Here is a 24807-nt window from a genome sequence, read left to right as displayed (position 1 = left end):
GGTGTTTTAACTTTTTGGTTTTTCAACTGTCCACTCTGTTTGTTTTTCCTCTTCTTTTTATACCAATTTCATTGATGCTTTTTTTATTTGTGCATGTTTTTTTTCGCATCAAGAGCACGTTTGTACAAATGTAAAGGTAACGGTTACAAATGTAAAGGTAAAATGCGGAGAAGGGTCGGGACAGCTGCCGCGCTCCGAGTGCTGAACCCGTTAGGAGCGCGCGGACCGCTCTCTACCTGGAATGGGCTGTAGAAGCTATAATATTGGGAATTTCCGCATGAAAATTTCACAGTATATTCTTAAGATACTATACTTTCGAAATATCGAAAAAAAAAAATCGATTTTTTGAAATTTCTAGACCACCGGGTCCCCTTAACGGAGTTACTTTTTGTCACTGCTTTCAAGAAAGTAACTTTTGCGGTCGTAATTGAGTTTCGTGTATGAAAAATTTGGATACACAATTTTTTTTCCACGCGATATCCACTTGACTAGATTTTGTTTGTCAAATATTACAGTATTCTTAGCAGAAAAATCAGCTTCAGATTGATTTTCGGAAATCAACTGATCACATTGTTTATTATGTCTGTATCGAAGTGTTTAGCCCGAAAAGACAATAAATTCATAAATCAGAGTTATTGACCATTTGTCATTCATTTACTAAATATCGTGTACAGTGATGCATTTTTGTAATGCGAAAATACACGTGAAAAACTACAAGCAAAAACCGGATACAGCAACATAATTTAACTAATTTCTGATGAAATGAATCACACTGTGGTAGAAATTTTCGTTTAATCGCTGGGCCATGATTAATTTTGTTCAGTCGCTTTTGAGTTACTTTTTTTTGGGTCTTTGAAAACTTTCTTTTCTTTTAAATTTTGGAAAAAACGTAAAAAAGTAAAATATTATTCCTTTCTAACAGTCGGTTTCGACATCTCCCATGTCACAGCTTCCAGATGATGTGATTACAGTAAGTTGAAACGGAAGACATTTACAGACATCTCGTAACGTTTGTTCTAGTCACTATAAAGTTTAAGTAATTTGTAAGTAAAGCACACTGTGAAACATCATTTGTTAAAGTATCTGTTTACCTTGTCACAGGTTGCAAAATTCTGTGTTTTTGTAGGTGCGATGGTAATATCTCTTGACCAAGCATGCAGCAACCATCAGTCATCACTCAAGTGTTGTGAACATGTGCAAGGCTCTGCGCGCATACGAGGAAAGAGAAGACGCATTGTAAACGAGGATTATTATTTACAGTAACGAAGTAGGCAAGGTTCCTACGTCCTCTATGTGTATTAACATGAGGTTGTGCACGTCAAGGTGAGACTGGTGGATATTTACGGTATCACCTAATCTATACACAAAATTTCGAACACGGATTTGGGAAATTTATTATCCACTCTCTGTGGAGCCATTTTCACAGACTTTTTATTTAAAATTGGCAGCTTCGTTTCCGCTGCTCTTTTTACTTGCATATTCGTTTTATACATCGACCACTGCCCTGAATTGTCATCTTTAACAAACTACGATAAAAAATTTTACAAGGAATTTTTTATACTAGTTTTACAATGTAAATTATTGCTGAATCATATTTTTGTACCAGAAATTAATAGTTTCAGGAAAAATATTTTATTTACACATATTTGTAGCATTGCCTTTATATTGCTCTCCGAAACTAAAATCTTTTTTGATACTTTAATATTATTCCTCCGATTGAATCGAATTAAATAACAGTTTGTAAAATTTAGCGATCGACAAACCCTCCAAGATTTATAAGCACAATAAGTACAAATTACTTGATTATTGTTATTATTCAAAATATAAACACCGACAAAGTCAAATAAATTGATATTATTACTGGGGCGAAATTTTGTTAGAAAAAGTAAGAATATTTAAAAGAACATTACGTACGTTTATTAGGTAATAAATTGTTATAAATATTATCACACACTTGTTATGAATGTTGCATCTTCATTTTTCATCCTCTATTTTTGTGGGATTTTTTTCCGGGGATGGTCATATTATTATGATATATATAAATATAAATATATGACGGTTTCCACTTACTGCACTCTGTCTGCATCGAGCTTAGACATTTCTGGCTTGTAGCTGCACTCATATACGAGTTAAAAATGAAGAAAATCGCACTCGTTTGCATCGAGAGCAGTGTGTGGAAAACGCCAATAGTTTATGTATACGTTTCGTAATGGCTATTGTTAAAAACTAGTTACTTACAAAGTGGTGTGTTAATTATGTACATCAAATAGTTGCGCTTTAATTCTTGTGAACCATATAGTTAGTCTTCGTGAAATGTTATTAATACTAATATAATAATAATAATAATAATAGTAATAACATTGATAATGTTATATATATATATATATACGTAATTAAAAGCAGCCAGCCTTTACCGAATACATATTAAATATATTTCTTTTTGTCAACGTTTTCTTTTTCCGTTGATGAGTTTATGGTAAATAAATAATTGTTTATAGTAAAAATTATCATCGAGACCATCATTATCACTATCATCATCGTTGCGTGGATAATAATAATGATGATTATGATTTCTCCAACATGAATATACCGTGTATATATGTATAAATGTATAAGCTATCATAAATTAATGTGTTTAAGGTAAAGTATCATCGTTAGGCCATCGACATAGGCTCGTAGAATGTTAGTCGATTATCTCAGTTTTGCACAAAAGTTGCACAATCATCATTCAAAACTACTTCAACTTAGAATATTAAAAATAATTCGCATCAATTATTAATTACTTGATTAACCATTGATATAAATACATTATAATGATGAAGTAGATTGGAAATGTACGAAATATAAATGTTTTGTACCTAAAACTCGATACAGCATAAAGGCAAATTTTAGACATTACACTATAGAAATGTCACGTATTAGTCTATAACGTACAATTGGTTACGAATAACGATTAATCCTATACATTTATATTATAATGTATAGTATACTATTAGTGTAATTGAAAAAGTGCCTAAGCTAATCATAATCCTATTGATCCTTGTGATTTTTCTAGTGTTTTCCTTTGTACAGCTTCTGCGTGTATTTTCATTAATCGTACATAAAATTTATATATCTTACGTTATTGTAAAAATGTTACAAAAATGCATATCGTATGTATAATTGTCGTTCAACAATAAAAGCATATAGCAAAAGTGATAAATTATTATTCCTTTGATTATAACTCGTAATAGCACACAAGAAATACATATACGTTTTTCTTGCGATATTAAAAACAGAACAAGTCAAGAGACGAGAACAATTCGTAAGTTTTGAAGGATTACCCCCTTTTTTGGGGGGTGGGGGGTGGCAATCACAAAAAGATTTCTCTGTACCGATATTCCTTGTGAAGCAATACCGTCAAATTGATATAAACCTGCATATTATACAGTAATTGTATTTTGGATATATTCAACGCACGATCAGCAATGGCAGTAAATTCGAATAGTAGATCCATTATGAGGCAATGGCTCGGTAGTAACTTCTAATATTTTTATAATAAGAATACAATAGACGTAATATAATATAATACTCTATAATAAACCGATGTACACAGAGTTAGAAAATATGTGTCTAGCTTTGTTATTAATAAATTTTCTTGTTTTAGGGTTGATACTTTTGAAAGAACTACCCAAATCCATTTTGTTAGCTAGAATGTTATCAACAAAGTTAATGATGATCATACTATAAAATGTATGTATGAATTCGAGTGGCTATAAACTGTAATGATTCGTAATATACAAAAAAGAAAATGGACACATGAATGAGAACGATATAATTATCAAGCTGCATTTTTAACACGAAAGTATTCGAATAAACGTCAACCAAAAATCAATTACTCTCTATCTTTCTTTTTCCTCAATTCGTGTTTTTACGTTTAAAATAAGATCTTTTGGCACTCACCGTTAACCAAATGAACTAAGAATCAATACTTGTTACCATTTTCTAAAATGCAAAAATATAAAAATAATTTAATGAGATCACGATACGGTGACTGAGATGATTACGGTAAACATGTAAAAATCTGAGTTAGGGTATTGTTTGGCAATAATAATTGAAATCTGAACTACCTATCCGTTGGTTTGATTGACAAAATTGAACCCTTACTGAGATATGTTGTGGGCGGTACGGTTTAATCGATGAACTACAGGGTTTGTTGAATATTGTAATAAGTATGTTTCGTTGGTATGTCACAATGATTATTTCACCATTTTGTTAAACTTCGCACTTTTCTAAAGTGCGAATTAAAGGAAAAATTTAGTAGTTAATGCACGTCTTGTATAAATAACTTTTTACGAGTTGAGAAGCATGTTAGTTGCCAAAGCTTCCTAATATATCAGTCAATTGAAGGAGACAATTTCAATTCCAATAAATTTCATCCATCAATATCACTATATCATCTTAAATTCTACTGTGTAGTAGCTGTAACTAGGTAAAGATTGCATATATGATTATATCACAATAAACCATATATGGTAAAATAAACTAAAACATGGCAGTCAGGTTTGTTTTTCTCCATCTCTTCTCATGTTTTGTTGTTGTTGTATCACATAATATATATTATTCCGGTACATATTACCTACGTAAAGTAAATGTAGTTTTTAAAAAAAACTGGAAAAATGTACACTCTCATATGTCGAGGGATTCTTTCATCGTCAGTTTAAGATGTAAGCTGAAGGCAAGAACGCGTGGTTTTCATATTATGTCAACTGCACAAAAATATTAGTTTTCAAGATTCTTTGATGTTGTACTGACATAAAAGTTCGTGTATTAAAAATCTTTAAAATTCCTAGAAATTAGAGTATATCCATATTAGCATTATTCAAGAGTACTTCCAAAAAAACTTCATATCCCGTGATAACGTTGTAAAAAGTCATATGGAATCCTCTCCCATCCGCCCCCCTCAACAATGTGCAACAATTATCTTATCGGATTTATTCTAGGTTTGAGCTGCATTTATGATAATCATTACGAATCGGCTAACTAATTTTAATTGGCAAGTGCGACTGGATATAGGTAGATACATATAGAATTTATTGAAACAAAGTTAATAACAAAAGAGGCTATCCCTTAAGTCGGAATGATAATTCTTGCCCTGTTTCCTCTCTTTCTCTTCTTGCGTTTGTGTCTCACGTTGTACGATTTACCTACGCAGTACAAAACGAGCAACGCCACAATAATGATAATAATAATAATAATATCTATTAAAAGGTAATCACTCCACGATATCAGATAATTGGCTGAATCTCGCGTGATGTGCATAATAGTAGTAATAATAACAATAATGTGAATGATGATAGCCTTATTGCTATTAACGTATGTCTTCGTTAATCACAACTTTCTTCTTTCAGTTTGAATTTCAGTTTCGGTTTTAGATGGCACGTGTTTGTAGGAACACACTTCTTTATCTCAGCACTCAAATTCTGACGCTGTTATGGCATTCAGATCTTTCATCAGTCCCTCTAAATTCGCCATTTCTTGATTCAATTCCTCCGTGCTGTATGACGGCTAAAATCAACAACAGCACATTTGTATGAAGTGAAAAAATTGCCAAACTTGCTTAAAAATCATTAATTTATGGAACGAACCTTCAATCGTTCGACCTCTTCAGCCGTATGCGTCGGATTCACAACCGTGGCTAACCTGTTTTTTGTTATCTGTGTCGTTGTGATCGGTGGTTTTTTGTATGGGCTACCGGATATCGTCGGCCTCACAGTGACTTGCGAAACTGTGCATTAAAAAAGATGTCAACGATAACAATACTTGCATAAAATTTCAGCATTATTTAGCCTGGGTATCAGTGTTTGCTCTACACTCACCTCCGTGCTTTTGTTGAGCAGGGGTCGAAGGCGCAGACTGAGGTGGCGGAGCTGGTACGCTGAAACTTTTCAATGGATGTCCCTGAAGTCGCTTCGCGTTTACATTTTCTATAACACCAACGGTACTGTTAGGCTGGCTACTAGAGCCATATACGCCAGACGTGTACTGGCTGTTTGCTCCATAATGCTGGTTCCCTGGGGGATAGGGAATCTGAAAGAAAGGACACTCAGATCACATCTTGTTTTGTTGTTCAAAGCAGAACAAAATCGAGTCCCCTCGAAATAGTTACCTGAGTTTGCAGAGGTTCGTAAGTACTCGGCATGCTGCAAGAGTCAGGGCTGGACTCTGGTGTCGGTTCCAGAGTAACGTGTGCTCTGCTCAAGCTATACTGCGCAGCGGTGCGAGGATAATTAGGCCTCACGGAAGGTACGTCTGCGCATGAGTTATGAATTGCTGGTTGTGATATGCTGCTGTTTACAATGGGAGTAGCTGTGGCGATGGCTGCAACAACAATTGTCATAAATTCCAGACTATGAATACTGTGAGCCCACGAGGAGTGAATAAAACGACTACCGCGGAAAAAAAGAAGCGAACAGCAGAAACAGTTCACATTTTAGCAGAAATTACGAAAACATTGGAAAGTAAAGTAAACAATATGAATTATAGTGTCTGTGAATGCTGTGCCGACGAATGATGTATCGAATCAAAGTGAAAAACGATTGTTTATATACTTACGCTGATGCGGAGAAAGAGTGTCGACAGGAAGGGTAATGAGTTTGGGTTTATGACTTCCTCGGTTGTGTTGTCTTGTTAGGGTAGAACATTTTTCGTCGTTGTTACCTAACGTGTGTTCAAAAAAAAAAAACAAAAAAAGAACAAATGAAAAACCAAAAAGGAAAATGAGTAACGAACAAAGTTGGCAAACTGAGAATGTGTAGAAAATAATGTTTGAAAATAAAAAGCGAGAAATCTTTGGTTTGTACTTTGGTTTTGTGCCCAAAGAATAAACGTTGAAAATAAACTAGCACTGAGCCAGCCAATGATTTCTCAATTCTTACCCATGTAACTAGGCACATAAGTACGCTTATCCAAGGAGCTTGAATTGATGTGCATATTTTCTTGATTGTAATCCTGATTACCAGATCTGGGAAGAGTATTGCTGCCCACTCCGCTTGAGCAAGCTTCGCCGTTGATAGAAGACTTCTCAGGAGCCTTGAGCTCCATTTGATCGTGATGAATCCACAGATCAGGTGGCTTAATGTTAGTTTTCTGATTAGAATCTTTCGTGTACCTGTAAAGGTATAACAACAAATAGCGTTGAAAACACGTCTGTTACTCGATTGCTCGTAATTTTAGATGTTTCAGCTCGCTTACCCTTTTTTGTGATCCGGGGACTCGGGACGTCGACGACAACACATGACGACAACGATTACAGCGACACCGGTTATGACAACAACGGATAGGCCGACTATTATGCATATCATCAAGCTCGAAAGCCGTCCATCTGTTGGAGTACCTAACTTTTATTTCTTCTACTTTCAAACGCACAATAACGCTATGTGTTAAAAAAAATCTATTATCAATACTTGAAGAGTGGTATAAATTTAGAGACATATATACTTCACGTTTTGAAAAAATAATAATGAAGAGGAAAAGAAATAGAATATATTGTAAGTAGACATTTATTTTGATTAATTTTTCTTTTCGACGTATATTTGTGATATTTAAAAAGGTTACAAGTTCTAAACTTCGAATGGTTTATGACGTTTAGACGAGTTCATTAAGGGGTGGGAGGGTATCACCGTAATGTGACATAGTATTACAAGGGGCAGGGGGGGTCAAAAGCTTTGTGACGTCACATAAATAAAAATAAGAAAAAAATGAAAAATAACTGTTTTATTTTAATTATTTTTAAATACATGCATGTTTGAAAAATTTGTGACGTCACATCAGGGGGGAGGGGGTTCTAAAAATGTGACAACCTGTGACAAGGCAGGGGGAGGGTATTAAAAGTTCTAAAATTCGTGTGACATAATTTATGGATGGCCCCTAACAAGGAAACTGCCTGAGTTGTTGACTGCCCCCCCCCCCCCCCCCCCCCCCCCCCCCGATTTTAACCATTTAACGATATGTTATTCTTCATCGAAATCTAAGCAACACGTATTTTTTTGTATCGGCAGAAAAAGGGTTTAAGGAGATGAAACCAGCCCCCAAAGTTGGGCATCGTCAGTGGTTGTTTCATAGTTTTGCATACTTCCAGTTGAGATATTAGAATGAAACCAATTGGAGAATAATTCCTATGACGAATAATGAAAAATGCATTTTGGCCGGTTACGACGGGGTTGAATGGTCGAAAATTATAGGGGTTGAAAATTTTTACAACTAAAAAATTGTTGTTCGGATTTTAATTAAATTAATTGAATTTGAAACAACAGAAAAACGTAATTTGTGGGAGTGGTTTTTATTATAATAAATGCAACCGAAATTTATTGAAACGAAGAAGCTCCTAAATTGTTGCTTAGAAAGAGTTTTGTAATGTTAAATAAGACGAATTGAAGCAACATAGTGCGATTCTAATGGGAATTCGGCTGCACGTGTATAAGGGTAGTTCACCCCCTAAGTGACGTTATTTTGAAAAACGCAATAACACGTGTCCCCTGTGTTTTTCTGCTACTTCAAATGCAATTAATTTTATTAAAATCCGAACAATAGTTTTTAGGTATAAAAATTTTTTAATTTTCGACCATTCAACCCCGTCATAACCGCCCAAAATGCATTTTTCATTATTCCTCATAGAAAATATTCTCCAATTGGTTTCATTCAAATATCTCAACTGGAAGTATGCGAAACTATGAAACAACCACTGATGATGCCCAACTTTGGGGGTTGATTTCACCCCTTTAAACCGTTTTTCCGCCGATAAAAAAAAAATATGTGTCGCTCAGATTTCGATGAAGAATAACATATCCTCAAATGGTCAAAATCGGGGGGGAACACCTCAGGCAGTTTCCTTGTAAGTTTAACTAACTTCAAATCAAATAGGGAAGTTGCATGTTTTTTAATTTTAATTTTATTCGACAGTAGAATAAAAAATAATGAATTCCCCAAGACAGTTTTTTTTTACGAGCCGTATTAACGCCAGAAAATAATTTTTTGTCTTCTAAATTTTCTCGGCAAATTTGAATCGGCAGCCATTTTGCTGGACCCCTCTATCAGCGCTGCTAGGTGTCACGTTCGAGAACTATGCTCGGCTGTAAACACTGTCTGCTTCGAGCAAGCCGAAATCCTAACTTTATTATACACCATGTAAATGTAGTTTGCATCGCACCCATCGCACCAAGCCTTCCGTTTTAATACATTATTTGGCACTCGGATAAATATCTTTTCTGGAGTTGAACTTGTATTTTTACAAGATGGTACAAAACGATACATGTACCAATCTAAATTTGGTTGCGGAGCTGATGGATCCATTATTGTCTTTTCATTTTAACCAAACTAAAAGTTATTTACTGAGATAAATACAATTTTGACAACGCCAACTATGCTTCAGAGCTTCAAATATTAATATTGCAGGTTAGGATTCCGGCTTGCTCGGAGCAGACGGTGTTTACAGCCGAGCATAGTGCCCGAACGTGTCACCTGGCGGCGCTGATAGAGGGGTCTAGCAAAATGGGTGCCGGTTCAAATTTACCGAGAAAAATTAGTGTAAAAGAAAAAATTATTGCAGCGTTAATGTTGCTCGAAAAAAGAAACTGTCTTGGTAAATACATTATTTTTCATCCTACTTTCGAGTCCAATAAAGGAATATAAAGATTTCAGATGCATGCAGGTTCCCTATTGAGTAACAGATAATATTAAATAAAGTGAAAAACAAATGTAATATAAGGATATAGAAGCATATATCGAGTATTTTAAATATAAGTACAAGTGACATTTATAAGATCGAACAAGGACAAATGTAAAAACATTTTTGTGTAAGCTCCCACTCGTAACGAATAAGACGTATAATACACAGGCAATAAAAAGAAAACTACTACTTAAAGAGTAAATAAGAACTTCTCCTTCTCGCTTTTTTGAAGAAAAGGGGTGAGAAATAAAAAATGTTTAAAAACTTACTCTCAGGTGTTTTAAAAGCTACAGAGGACGAAAACGGGCCGTATCCTCTGGCGTTTCTAGCTTTAATTTTGAAATAATAAGTCGTACTAGGCTGAAGAGTTTTTATCATGATCTCACTCTGATCGCCGATTATCGCCTCGACCCTCCAATCCCTGTCCCATTTCGTGTTGTCCGTTGTATACGAGATAATGTATCCTAAGTATGATTCGAGATGACAGTCAATTTATGAGCAACAAATGAAATCACTTGTTTTCATGCACATCGCCCCATCATTTTTTTAAACTTACCAGTAATCGGTGCATTAGGTTGCTTTGGTGGCAGCCAATGAAGCATCACTGCTGTCGCATGATCTTCGACGCTTTGAACAGTGAGATCTCGAGGTGGTGAACTGGGCGCTGCTTCCTGAGTTGTATTCAACTCCACCATACTCCAAGGAGATTCTCTCTTTCCCTGAAGTTACAACGATTAGGAAATACAGTTTTCAGTCTGCTTCTTGTCATTAAAACAAATATTGACACTTCATTATTTATTTTACGCACCTTGACCAATTTAACGGTAAATTCATACTGTGTGTTCGGTTTTAGATCAACGATCATGCAGTTCAGATCAGTAGAGTTGTAATATTTGTATCTTGGATTGCTGCTGTGATGATGAGAGGTATAACGTACCACATAGTACCTCTTGTCAGTCACATACTGTGAGATGAAACGATCCGATTACGAGAAACATCTCATAGTCTTGAATCAGATTTTTTATTAAAAGAAGAAAACAACAAACCTGGCTCTTTGACAGCGTGCTATCTGTCCAATAAACCATCATCGTACTGGCGGAAAGAACGACGGCCTTAAGTCCAACAGGTGGAATCAAAGGTGCCACAGATTCGGTAACCGAACGCGCGGTCGTTTGAACATTGGCGTAAGATGGGGTTCCCTCTCCAACTGCATTAGTGGCTCGAAGGGCAATGACGTACTCGGCTAACGGTTCTATTAAAATCACAGTGAGTTTAGGAATTAATTGAGGATTAAATGAACTGTGCAGTGATGTGGTGTGTTCAATTTTTTTGAAAATTTTATACGTTGCTAAACATATTGAGAAAAGCCTACCCAACGATTCGATCGTAAAGTAGCGTTGTTTACTGTCTAATTTCTTTGTATAGTTATCCGGAAATCCTTTTCCCCAGCCCAAAGTGTAACCTCGGACCTTGATGTTCTGGTCCTTTGGCGGGCTCCATGAAACGAATATCGAATCTGACATTGGCTTAGCTAAATGGGGGAAATTTTCATATAAAACATATTTCGATGTGAATGAAAACAAGTTGAAATAATGTTGAAAATCGTAAAGAAACTTACTTTTCAAATTAGTCGGAGAGTTTGGAACTTTACTTTCGTCCAAATCTCTTTCGTACGGTTCGATGTCCATTACATCGCTCCATGGTCCAGTTCCGTTGACATTCAATGCGCATATTTTCAGTTGGTAAATAACGTGCTTCTCCAGTCCGTTTAATTGATACATTTTCTGATTCCCCTGCGTCGTTGTAGGTGTCCAATGCTTTCTGCCCTTCTGACGATATCGAATCTGATAGCCGGTTATTACGCCATTTTTTCCTTCTAACGGCGGTTCCCAGCGTATTATTATACTCTGGTCAAATATAAACGTTCAATAAATTATTACACCAAATTGTAGACATGCTTCAGCTTCGGAAAATTATTATAATATCACTTACGGTAGAATTTGCTGCCTCTAAAGTAACGTTGTATGGAGATTGCGTTGGCGGTGCACTGAGAGTTCGGACTGTTATTTCATTGGTCGAAGCTCCGGGTCCGTTTTCATTGACAGCCTGAACCCAAAAATTGTATTCAGTGAATGGCGTAAGATTCAGAAGCCTGTACCTCGTTTCAACGGTCTCGTTAGTTTTTCCTTCGCTTTCGCCCTGAGAAAAAATTTGTAATAACATTATTGTTGTTTGAAAAATGCATTTAAAATATTTAATGTTTAATGTTTAATGTTTGTTTATTCACGGGAAGACCCTTTTACAATTAAATATTAAATATAATATATATATGTGTGCGACACTTTTAACTGACTTTATAAATTCAATTATAGCCAAGCAAAATAAAATAAAATAAAGTAAAATAAAATAATAACATAAAATAAAATAAAATTAGAATTAAAATTAAAATTACAGCTTCACTAAATTAACAGATTAATTATTCGTATGTAAGTACTCTGCTGCGAATGGAGGCTTTAAACGTTTCAATTGAGACCCCGAAGGGTTCAATCCCTGGAGCTAAATTCGCTTCTTCTGGAATGCGACGGATCGCTGATCGTGCTTCCATGACATTTCTAGCTATTTGTGTGTGGAAAGGTCTTCCCACTCTTTGAGTCCTGACAGGAGCATTTAGCGTGATCCTGGAGATCAGATAGGGGCAGTAAATTGTGCCAGCCAATATTTTGTGCAAGAAAACCAAGTCATTGAAATTTCGAGACGATTCCAGGGTAGATATGCGTATGTTTTCGGAGATTGTGCGATAATCATGATCTTCATGTGCCATCGGTCGCCCCATCTTATACGCAGCAAGTCGTAAAAATTTATGTTGCACCCGCTCAAGCCTACGTTTATGGTTTGCAAATGCCGGTGACCACAATTCAGAGGCATACATCACGATGGGTCTAACTAGTGTCAGGTAGAGACACCTTAGTGTATCCACACGTTGGAAGTCATAGGCCGTTCTGCTGACGAAGCCCAGGATCCGCATGGCACGCCTAACAATTACCTCGATATGTGGAACAAAAGTTAACCTGGTGTCGAACAAAACTCCAAGGTCCTTTACTCTGTTAGCCTTCAAGAGGGGGGTACCACCCAGCGAGTACGTGAATTCGATCGTCTTTTTTTTTTTTTTTTTTCTTAGATAAATTTAGATAAAAAAATTTTCCACTCACCTCTATATACGTAATGAGGTATTTAATGACGCGTCCATTTGTTACGTATGGTTCTTCCCAAGTAAGGTCAATGCTGTTGCTGCTAATCGCTTGACCTAGCAAATTCAAAGGAGGTCCAGGAACGTCGGCCTATTTTTGGTAGCACAACAGGGACAAAATAATGATTGATCAGATATAATACAACTAAAATGCGCATGCATCTCCAAAATGTAAAGCTTTAGAAAATGTACTAATTATTCTCATGCATTTACCTCTGATTGAGTTGTTACATGCAGTATGGCACTAGACGCGCCGACGCCACGTTCGTTACGCGCAACTACACGAAACTGGTACTTTGTGCTTGGTTGTAAACCTTGTATCACACCTTCCAATCTGTTTTGCGACGTGTTTACAACGCGTTCCCTGGAGTAGCAGAAGAATTTATCAAAGTATGAAAAGATGAAGTTGACGTGCGATAAAAAGTTGAAATGATTTACACGACATTACTTACCTTGGTGATCCTTCCTGTTTATAATAAACATGATATGTCTGTATATCTCCATTGATATTCTCAGGCTCACGCCACCTGAGAGTAACAAATCTTGTTGAAATTAAAACAGCGTTTAGATCTCTTGGAGCCGACGGTGCGCTGCCTTCGATCAAATCCAGGGTATCGGTTTCATCTATAAAATTGGGTTCAGGAATCAGCGGGAATTTAGGATTGCTAATAATGCCCAATATGTCGGCGGGATCGTCCGAAGGACTTATGGATATTTCAGAATTTGGGGTATAAGCTGATAAGGTTTCGCCCAGTAACGTGTCTGGGTGCTGCCACGTGTTGTTGTACAACTGTCGATGGAGGTTTTTCTTCGGTGGGTGTTTAGGATTTGACGGTTTACGCTTTTCAACTTTTCCTGAGGGTTCGTTGTTAGTGGCAGCGAAAAAGTTACGGAACGGGAAGAAAGAGAGAAAGAGAGAGAGAAAAGAAACAAAATAAATGAATCAAACAATGCGAAAATAAATTCAAATTATAAAAGAAATCAAACGTCCGGTTTGTAGCAAAAAAAACTTTTACAGTAATGTCTTCAATGTACAATATAACAATATTTTAAAAAAGATGGGAGAAAATTAAATTCAAACCTTTTGATCTGTTATTGGGGCAGAACGTTGCTCATTCAATTGTAAAAATATAATGACAAACAACAAGGGATAAGAAAGTGACCATTTTTTTTAGGTAAAATTTCTCTACTCACTCGGCTGATTTATGAACAGTCTTGCCGAAGCCTGAACGCTACCCGCAGGATTTACACCAATGCATTGAAAAATACCAGCATCGAGTTGCAGTAGTCCATTGATACGCAGATTGTAACTGTGCAGGGATAGAAGATTATAACATGATGGCTTAAAAAGGTAGTAATGATGTGCAACGAACCAAATAATAAACCAACCCATTAACAAGTTGCCAATAAGCGCTCGGCGTAATTTTTTCACCATTTTTTAACCACGTTACTTTGGGTTCTGGCTTTCCATATATTTCACACTCCAATTCCAGATCCTGATCTTCGTTTGCAATTCGGTCCTCAGGTTTTTTGATAAATCTGGGTGGAACTGTAACAAATAAAGAGTGAAATTACTACTGCAATCCCCATTTGCACCAGGTTTAATCTATGGACAGTTATTGTATTGATTATTTCTACCTTGCACCGTGACGTCGGCAACCGCGTCCAGGGCATCGACTACATTTTCTGCCCTGCACTGATACGATCCGTGATCTATCTCTTTGATATCGGTAATCATGAGACTGGAAGCAGCTACTTTTCGATACCTGAGCCAAAATCACATTCCAGGCATTAAAAAAGAATGAGATGGAATTTCCAAGATCCCATCCTACGATATTCAAACGAATAAATAATGTCACCTTGAATCGAGCGGTGCCAAATCAACTGCGATCCCATCTTTGAGCCAAAGAATTGTTGGTTTTGGGTTGCCATTAGCTGCACATTCCAAAGTAATAGTCGTCCCTTCGATAGCAACATGCTCCGAAGGTTTTGCAACAAATACAGGAGCTGTAAGTCCCTGATCTAGGAAAAGTCGTTAAAACGGTAATAAATATTTTTTCCCTACCACATATTTTGCATGTTTAGAAGAGAATGTACTACATACCAATGTCAGAGGTCAATAAATTTAGCTGTGCTTTGTTACTAAGTCTATGCTGCCCAATTCCACTCGCATTACACCTGTACGATCCGACATCTTGCGGTTGTGCGTGATCTATTTCTAAAGCACCTGTAAAACAAATTGGAGAAAAATTAAATGAGAGAAATTCGAGATTCGAGTAAATTTATTTTAATTTCTACTACAGTGACTAGTATTGGAATCTTACCTGACGGTAAAATGGTCATTCGGCTTTCGTCCAACGAAAATGGATGCTCATCCTTGAGCCATTGTATCTTTAAAGGACTCGCCGATAACGGGAGAACGCAACTTAGGTAAGCCACTTGGCCCGGATAAACCATAGTGTCTTGTGGCTCTCTCTCGAACCCTGGCAAACCTGAATTGACAAAGTAAAAATCAATGGACGAATGGATCTTGGCTTCAAAAGATTCATCTTAGAATTTCTCATTACTAACTGGCAAGTCTAATAGTAGCTATCCGCGATACAATGGCACCGACTTCATCTATGGAAGCGAGACACTGATAGCCTCCTGTGAGTTCAGGATTTCCCGCGTAAACGCTGCTTATATACAAAGATCCATTTTCCAGCTGCGATCTGTGATAATGGAGAAAAAATGTTATGAATTTGTCAAATCTATGAAAAGAAGATGAAGAACTTGCTCGCTTGTTCAATTCTTATTTCAATAATTTTCACATACCTGTAACTATCCCCTATAAAAGAGATAGGCTGCCCGTCATCTGTCCTCCATTGTATGGTCGGGGTGCCGAGTGATTGATTCGGCACGCAATCCAATCGAGCTTCGGCTCCCTGTTCTACGACCACATCCTGCGGTTCGACTAATAGCTGCAATCCGTGTCTCCCGATAGCTGGAAAAAAAGAAGAAAGGGTATTGATCAAATATTAAGAGATTGAGTAGAAATAACCAGATTGATGTGATATGTATGTAAAGAAAATGTATTTCTTTATTTTGAATATTGTCGCGCTCCTCTGCGAGTAAGGCAAAGACCGTCCTTTACGGTGGAGAGAAGTTTTGGAGATTAAATAAAAGCACATGGGCTATAAAGAAAGCCAAGTGAGAGAAAGTGAAGAGTATCAATATAATTTGTAAAAAGGGATCGACAAATTGAATAATAAATTTTAATTGTCGTTTCTTTGTTATCAGGTAAGAGTTACTGTACATAGTGTAAATAAGACATTAAAATAATTAAATAAACACTTTGTTTTCAGAGCAACGCAACATCGTATTATTCATGGGTTGATTTCCCTAACTCCATAAAAATTAGCACCCCTTATATATATCACATATATACTGATTTAAGTAAGGCATTTGACTTGGGTGATGATACAATTCTTTTAAAAAAAAAAACTAAAATAATTCCCGATTAGCAGGAATGCAATTAGATGGTTAGCAGATTACATTACTAATAGAGAAGCCACAGTAAACGTTAATAATTGACTTTATGAAAAATTCACTAAGATTTCTGGTGTTCCACAAGGAACATTCTCAGGTCCGATGCTATTTTCTCTACTGATTAATAATCTTCATGGCTGTTTTCATCGTGTCTAGGCTTTATTGTATGCAGGGCCGAATTCCAATATGAGGCACCCCTACGGCAAATCAATCGCAGTCACTCGCATTCCCTGGGGCATTTTAGGTTTGCAAGTTGCTGTTAGCATGGAATTTTTCAGTATAGAGCTCAGTTTCAATAAGGTTATTGGATTTTTGAGGGATTGAAAGTATTTTATATAGACTCAGTTAAATCCCAGGTAGTTGAGAAGCTGGGTTACATTTTTATGTAACTGGCTGCGCCCTGTGAAGTTAAGGAGCAATGGGATCATTGAATCATACTCACATTGATCTTCCTGCTTCTTGTATATTTAAGAGATTATAAGAGTATTTTCAGATTGAACTTATTGCGTGAGTAGCTGATTTAATTCAAAAAATTTTAAACTTGTACAAATTTTTCAAACAAAGAAAAAATTTTTAAAAAAAACTTCAGACACCGGGTGCCCCCCAGACAGCTTGCGCGCCCACGCCATGGCGTGGTTGGCGTGCTGGATAACTCGGCCCTGATTGTATGCGCATGATTAAAAAATTGCTGGTGAAATATAGTTCGGCATTTCATGAGGAGAGCCAGCTTTAAATATTGGAACTATGTTGGATTTTTTTAAGGTATCAGGCCATTTAGATTGTGGAATACAATTATTTTAGATATCTAGATAAGAGTTTTGACCTTTAGTGGGCAGGGATTTGGGATTCTTGGTCTCCTTCAGAAAATGTATAAAAAAGATATATAATATGTTAAAACTATCATGGGTAAAGTTTCGATCATGCGTCACCCCCTTATACGGGTCTTCCCGTCCTCTAAAGGTCAAGATTTTGACACTTATGTATCTATGTTTCCAGACCTATTCTCCATGCTCGATATCACATTTTGAATTTCTAAGCTAGAAGTAGGTTTAATAAATATAGATATAGGATTCCGGTTTTGTTCGTTATGCGACTTTAGAGGTTTTTTTATTTTGGCAATTAAAACACTACCAATTATAATGAAGTGTTCATTGAGGGAGTTAGCTATTTCAGTATATTCAGAAATATTTTTGTTTTCCACAATCAAGTAATTAATTTTGTTTTCTTTGGTGGATTTGGGTTTTTCTTTGTCTTTATAATTTATATAGTCCCACAACTTTTTAGTATTAGTAGATATTTTTTTCAATAATCCTTTTCTCATGCATTTGCTTGGCTCGAGATACCAATTTAGTGAATATTTTGTTATATAGTTTATAATAGCCACGCAGGAGTTCATTATTGTTATCTTCGTTCAGTTCAAGCCATATTCTTTCTTTGTTCAGACTAGAAATTACAAGACCACTAGTGATGCAATCTTTCCTAGCAGTTGCCTGGCTCTACTCATGAAATGGCGAACCATAGGGCAATATCTCTTACTTCCAATTTGGCCAAAATATATGGAAAAATTATATACGCTAGACTTGTACATTTTTTCAACCAATATAACACAATATCTGGTAGTCAATTTGGCTTCAGAAAATATATTGGAATTAAAAATGCGATAGCGCAACTATTAGGCAAAATTTACGCAAACATTAGCGATTCTAAACCCACAGTAGCTGCTTTCCTGGATTTGGCAAAAGCATTCGATACGATTAATCATCAAGTACTTCTTGGAAAACTTGAATTGTACGTAGTGAGCGGAACTGCCAATACTCTCATTCATAGTTACCTAACTAATCGCGAGCAAATCGTCAGAACAAATGATATGCTAAGTAATGTTAGCATCGTAACAACCGGCATCCCTCAAGGAACTGTACTCGGTCCTTTATTATTTATTATCTCCATAAATGATATGTTACAAATTATTCCGAATACTAACGTAATAGCCTATGCCGACGATATCGTCGTAATATGCTCAGGTAACACATGGGAAGAAGTGAAATATTTGCTTTCTTCCTATTTCAATGAAGTTGCAATATGGTTAGCTAATAATGTGCTCTCTCTGAACATTAGCAAAACAGTTTTTACGACTTTTGGAATATATATTAGGGTGGTCCTTGTTTAGGGTGTTGACGAATTTTTACCGCCCCATCACTGAAATCAATTTTAAATCATTTAAAAAGAGTTGCCAAATTTGTTCAGATTCTTACAGCAAGTCTGAGATAGCCCGCATTGTGATCGAAGTTTCTTATGGAAGTGACATGAGAAAAACTTTTTTTCGCACTATATATTTTATCGTGAAAGTAATAATGTTCCAAAAAATCTGTAATTGCGAGGTTTTAGTCGGCATTAATGATACTATATGAAAAAAAAACATACACATCATCGTACGAGGCAATCTAGACGAATTGCACATCCTCTAAATAAAAAAAAAGTCAGGTTTCGAGGTTGTGCAATTCGTCTAGATTGCCTCGTCGATGATGGGTATTTTTTCCCAGATAGTAGCACTGATTGTCACCAAAACCTCGCGGTTACAGATTATTTGGAACATTATTACGCTTGCATTAAAATATATACTGAGAAAAAAAGTTTTACCCATGTTAATTTCCATAAGAAACTTCGATCACAATGCGGATTATCTTCGTGTCGATGTAAAAATCTGAAAAAATTAGGCGATTGTTTTCGAATTATTTGAAGTTGATTTGGGGGATGGTCTGGCAAAAATTCGTCAACACCCTGAATAAGGATCACCCTGATATAATATAGACAGTGTCCCTTCTGAGAACGAAATTCAGATAGATAATTTGCCTGTAAATAGATCTGTATTATTTAAATATCTAGGTATAATCATTGACTGTCATCTAAGATGGGAGTAAGCGGAACTTATGCAAACGTTATAGCGCCTCTCCAAAAACTGCAGGATAAGCTCCGAAAAATAGTGCTGATCAACCATAATGTTAAAGGACCCCTGTGTCTCAAAGATTCCTACATTTTACAATCACTATTACATTACTATACAATTTTAAAATCTAACCTCGATATTTCTAACTCAAACACTAGAAACAAAACACTTCTCCCTAACATCAAAAAGCAAGTCTATTATAGAAGCAGTCTCATTACTGCTATGATATACTTCAATAAATTGGATAATAATCTTAAATCGTTGAACCACAAAAAAAATACTGTAACAAGGAAGTTGAGAAGCTGGCTAGTCGGACTGAAGTAATTATTTTACCACCTAAATCTATTAGTCCTTTTATTTCTTCTTTTGTCTTTATTTTCTCTTTTAATTTCTCTTATTAGATGTATGGTAACCTAATTTTGTTAAAATCTCTTTCCCACGCTGGTCCTATGTACATGTATTTTACACCTCTATAGGGTATAAATACTGAATATTATATTATGTTCAAATTTGTACTACCTGGCAAATAAATAAATAAATAAATAAATAAAAATTGTTAACGCATCTTATCATATTGATGGGCAGCTTAACTTTTTAAGGCTAGTTAAATGGTGCTTTCTGAGTAATATCGACTTGAATTTTGAAAAATGTAATGACATCTCATTCTATAAGAAAATGAATCCTTTAAACTTCGGTGTTGAATAGAGTTCACTCAATTAAAAATCTTTGAAGAGGTTTTGATTGAAAAATTAAATTTTTGTCAACGTATGAATAATGTAATTCTAAAAGCAAACAAGAGATGATCACTTATAGTAAGAAGTAACTTAAAAAATTCTAACTCTATTAGAGTTCATCATCTAACATTGGTTAAAATCATACATTACATATATGCTTTCACTATTTGGTGACCACAATATGAAAATGCGAAAATGAAACTTGAGAGAATTCAACACAAAGTACTCCTTATTTCGTTTAAGTACTTGGATAGTAATTCTGTGAATAGATTTAATCATATATACCGATGTTACAAATAAATATGAACTTCCATCTGAGTCCTGTACCTGACCTGAGTCATATATATCTACAATAAAGGGATAAAATTTGTATTTATGAGGTAATGTGCAATATTATCTCAAGGGGTGAAGTTAAGAATACCATTAGTGTTAATTACTGACCGTACATTGCAGGTCAGATTCACTGAGCGTTCTTACTGACCAAGATGTAATAATAACATTGATCCTAGAAGTCCGATATACAGGATAATTTAGTAATTAATAAAAATAGAAGTTTGGTATATTTTAACATTAATATTGATGTACTTGACTTTGTTTCTTTATTTATTTACCCAGAAGAGTACTTGGTTACAAAGACAAAGCGAACCCTGCCAAGGTAAAACACAGTTACCAGTTTGTAGAATTGGTAAAGGTTATGAATTATTACTTACAAACTATGTTTTACATATAAATAAAATGCTTGGTGCGATTTTTATAATTTTAAAAATTATCTAAGTTATTGATATGCTTAATTTGTTAAATGCTCAGAACTAATTAGATACTTTAGAAACGTGTATTGATTTACTTTGTAATATGAATTTTTGATTGATTTACTTATGTTGTCTCGCTAGTGCATTAAGTAATACATTCAGGGCTATGTTAGTGTATGTTTAATAAAATAAAATAAATAAATGTGCGTGTTTAATTGACACAAGATAATAACAAAAGTTTTAATCTACTAAGCAGAAATAACGATTAATTCACCACAACTTCTCCTCCCGACTTCTTCTCTTAATGGTATAGCGTTATTTCATTCTCCTCAAATCGGCAACAATTTTTTATTATACATTAAGCAATTACCGCTTACGCATTTCGAATGAGATTAAAAATCGCCCGTCATCATTCGGGGATTTACCGAACATATATTTATCTGTGAAAAGGTGGGGAAGAAAAGCAATCACCGTGGGAATTCCCGATCTAGATGAAAATCAACGATCGGCTATCTGAATACGAATACGTGTTTAAACCATTAGTAGTCATGCAGGTATAGATTTAGTCTACTTTCTTCATTATAAATTCCGTTATCTTTTTCTTCGTCGCCTTCTTTATTCGTTTTCGTTGACGTCTATCTGTCTGTATGTCCAAATGGATGTTCTCAATCACACTCCTGCAAGGCGTTCGTTTGTTATTTGTAGCTTCTAAAGAGAAAAGAAAGTAAGGAAGAAAGGAAGAAGAAAGGAAACAAGGGAGGAAGAAGAAAGGGAGGAAGAAGAAAGGAAGGAAATTTGTTAACACCGCATCTAGACTAAACCCGAAAGAAAATAAACAGCAATGACGCTGTTTGATTTACGAGCCTGCACACGAAGGTAGAGAAGCGAGGAGAGGAGAGGAGAGATGTCATGAGATGAGAGGAAATGAGACGAGATGAGACGAGATGAGGGACGGAAGGTAAAAAGGAGAGCAGAGAGAGAATGTCTTTCTGGGCCGCGGCGCAACCATAGAGTTATAAAGATAGACTGAGCGCTCTTATGAGCCGCATGAAGCAAACATTTAAAGGACAGAAATATGCCGGGAGTACTCCTTTCTCTCTCTGATGATATTTGTAGCGGGGATCGAGGCGGTAGAGGACAATGAAGCGAAATTATGCACTTATATCTATAGCTGTTCCACTTCCACTGCTCCGTTGTCTCCCACCATGACGCCGATTGAAAAGAGAGAGCAGTACTCCCGGTATATCTCTGTCCTTTATATGTAATTGTCAGTGCCTCTTATAGGAGCGCTCAGTCTATCTTTATAAGTCTATGGGCGCAACCTACCGCACGATGTAAACGAAAATAACCATCTTTTAAGGTGCACACCCACCCTATCGCATGCGGGCTGCTGTAATAATAATACTGCAGCACTACATGCGCCGTTACTCTACTGCATTCCTTCTGTGATGTTTTCGCCTGCAGGATCAGGGGCGAGACGAGGTAATTAATTTGTTCAATCACGCCTCGTCAATTATGCATGTATAAGAAGAAGTAGAAGAAGAAGAAAAAGAATGGGTAGATTTTTATCAGGATGGATGAAGTTTGTAACGTTATTCTAACGATGCATCGTTGGCAGAAGTTGTTATTTTGCGACTTTAGGATTACTTGAAATTTAGTAAGCTGTTACATAATACAGCATCAACAAACTTAGATTTAGTAAATTAAACTTCTTCAGGTTTTCTAAAGGTGGAAAATAGTGATTTTTGTTTCAAGGTTTCTATAATTTAACATTACTAACTTCAGCCTCGTAGATTTCTATCAAGAGACTTAAGCACGGTTTACAATGTCCGTAACCGTAAACGTAACCGCTTCAGTAGAAAGTTAAAGGATATGAAAAACCGTACTATGGTTTACAACGCTGTCTGCTGGCACTTAAGTTTGTACGGACAGCCAATCAGAATGCAGATTATATCCGTCCATCTCCCCACCCCCAAGCACACAAAACGAAAGGAAAAATAAATCATTGAAGATACGACAGCAAGCAAAACAATGGAAAGCTTCGATATGCAATTAATTGGACTAGTTGAAAAAGCCCCGTGCTTATATGATAAAAGTAGCGGTGATTATAAAAATAGGGTAAAAAAAAACAATACGTGGTTCCGTATTGCCCGGGAGTTGAATATTTCAAGTAAGTATTTAAGGTTACTTCATGTATATAAACATATATGTATAAAATTTATATATAAAACATTGTATAACAAATTTAACAAATCGTTCCCATTAACGAATCCTCCACAAGAAGGAAATGGAAAAAAAAAGTGAAAAAAAACAACAATGAAGATCCGATCGAAACGGTGAAAGTTACATTGAAAACCGTACAGCACTTTTGAGCAACGACCAAGATACAAAATCTGATATAAATTGGAATTTTTGTATGATGTTGTACAGTCAAATAAAAAAATTATCAAAGAAAAAAAATAAGATGGCACGGAGACGCATACTAGAGCTCATGGATGTAATTGAAAGCGACGATAGTGATTCTTGTATATTTAAAAAATTGTTCGTGATCGTGGTTTTGAATAAACTTGAATAGGTTATTGTATTGTCCTTTTTCTTTTCTGTCGAGTAGCATAGGACGAATCCATCAACGCCGTTTCCGCCTTTGTTTTTTTCTTTTTTTATCAGAAAATATAACACTGTTAATAACCCTAAAGTTGCTACTGCGTACGAACGCTTTCGTTTCATTTTAAATTGAGCTCACACTAAAAACCCTAATTTATTAGCAAAATTTACTTGAGTTTGAGGTTAGAAACATTATTCTGCACGTAAAGAAAAGCTCAAACGCTATTCGTTGTAGATGCAACCAACAGCGAGGCCATACCTTATGGAGGTTGTAAACGAGTCTTGAAATTTCTACGCAAAATGAAAGGTCTACTGAAGCCGTTACGGTTACGGTTACAGACATTGTAAACCCTCCTTTACGAGCAGTATTAAGGACGTGCTTTAGAGCTTCCAAAATTTTGTTTGATCTTTTATAGTCCAGTAGAATTAGGTCAAAAAGTGGCAGATCGTGGTTGTGATTGGTGGGAAGCCAATTTTTTGTGGAATGGGTTCCTTTTACATATAGAAACATATTCTGAAGTTGCGCCATCTCAAGCTTTTCCGCACAATTATTTAGAGACGTTTAAATATTCCAATTTCGGGATTTTCTCCTTTTTTAGACCATTTTTCCTCTATTACTCGTAAAGTATCGACCCTACGAGAAAAATGTATAGAAGCAAACTTGTTCAAAATCAAATTTTACACACGGATACGTTGTTTAAAAAAATTTTTAAAAATTTTTTCATCGCCATATTAACGATTTTCGATGATTTTTTATCGAAAAAAGTACTTTTTTCACACGTATTTTGCAAACAATTGAAATCGAACAATCTTTCTCTGGAGGGTCAGAAAGAGTACATCAAACCTTCATGAAAAAGCATGCGCAGCCCGATCGCTGTGCGCTCGATAGTTTTTTCCGAATATCATTGTTAATTAAGCCCGATTCGAGAGTTGCGTTATCGTAATTGTTAACGTGAGCCAAAATGAGGCCTTCTGAGTTGCTGCCGATTTTTTTACAGATACCTGGGACCTCCCCCTAACGTGTCCAACAAGTTTTACCATCCTATTGCAATTATTATGAACTAGGGAATTTTCCGAAAAATGACTCAAATTTGACCTTAGCAACAAATGCTAATAAGTTCGTCAATTATTGTCGGAATCGAATTCGGGAAAGTGGAACAGTTAGAGCAAAAGAAGACGCAACTTTTGAAACAAGACTCATGGTAATCGGACAGTTTGTTTGTTAACTAGAACACTTCAAAGTCGAAGTGACTTTGTTAATTAACAAATTACGATTTCGACATTTTACGAACGCT

General features: G+C 35.8%; 1 protein-coding gene and 1 long non-coding RNA gene across 6 annotated transcripts in view; one reads left to right on the top strand and one right to left on the bottom strand.

Moving 5' to 3' along the window:
* Positions 1-40: 40 nt before the first annotated feature.
* Positions 41-2115, top strand: LOC124217414 (uncharacterized). The gene is made up of 2 exons (XR_006882821.2): positions 41-970; positions 1127-2115. It is a non-coding gene; the product is annotated as an uncharacterized lncRNA (long non-coding RNA).
* Positions 1895-24807, bottom strand: part of fra (neogenin protein frazzled) — a 41493-nt gene continuing 18580 nt past the window's right edge. The window contains exons 2-26 of one of the 5 annotated variants that reach the window (XM_069134951.1): positions 15768-15936; positions 15525-15664; positions 15278-15445; positions 15058-15180; positions 14813-14975; positions 14592-14719; positions 14343-14502; positions 14148-14263; positions 13406-13808; positions 13167-13317; positions 12916-13044; positions 11699-11905; positions 11325-11613; positions 11079-11237; positions 10753-10958; positions 10515-10670; positions 10263-10425; positions 9976-10170; positions 7234-7363; positions 6918-7150; positions 6595-6699; positions 6149-6360; positions 5859-6069; positions 5628-5767; positions 1895-5547 (exon numbers count right to left, since the gene is read on the bottom strand). In XM_069134951.1, the coding sequence (XP_068991052.1) occupies positions 5449-5547; positions 5628-5767; positions 5859-6069; positions 6149-6360; positions 6595-6699; positions 6918-7150; positions 7234-7363; positions 9976-10170; positions 10263-10425; positions 10515-10670; positions 10753-10958; positions 11079-11237; positions 11325-11613; positions 11699-11905; positions 12916-13044; positions 13167-13317; positions 13406-13808; positions 14148-14263; positions 14343-14502; positions 14592-14719; positions 14813-14975; positions 15058-15180; positions 15278-15445; positions 15525-15664; positions 15768-15936 (4355 nt within the window). In that variant the 3' untranslated portion in view covers positions 1895-5448. Of the gene's footprint in view, positions 5548-5627; positions 5768-5858; positions 6070-6148; positions 6361-6594; positions 6700-6917; positions 7151-7233; positions 7376-9975; positions 10171-10262; positions 10426-10514; positions 10671-10752; positions 10959-11078; positions 11238-11324; positions 11614-11698; positions 11906-12915; positions 13045-13166; positions 13318-13405; positions 13809-14147; positions 14264-14342; positions 14503-14591; positions 14720-14812; positions 14976-15057; positions 15181-15277; positions 15446-15524; positions 15665-15767; positions 15937-24807 lie in introns of all 5 variants that reach the window. The other 4 variants (XM_046622917.2, XM_046622913.1, XM_069134952.1 and 1 more) reach the window with 4 other exon arrangements.

The sequence above is a fragment of the Neodiprion pinetum genome, chromosome 4 (genome assembly GCF_021155775.2).
Source record: "Neodiprion pinetum isolate iyNeoPine1 chromosome 4, iyNeoPine1.2, whole genome shotgun sequence".
Taxonomy (NCBI): domain Eukaryota; kingdom Metazoa; phylum Arthropoda; class Insecta; order Hymenoptera; family Diprionidae; genus Neodiprion; species Neodiprion pinetum.
This window is presented reverse-complemented; position numbering and strand designations above follow the sequence as displayed.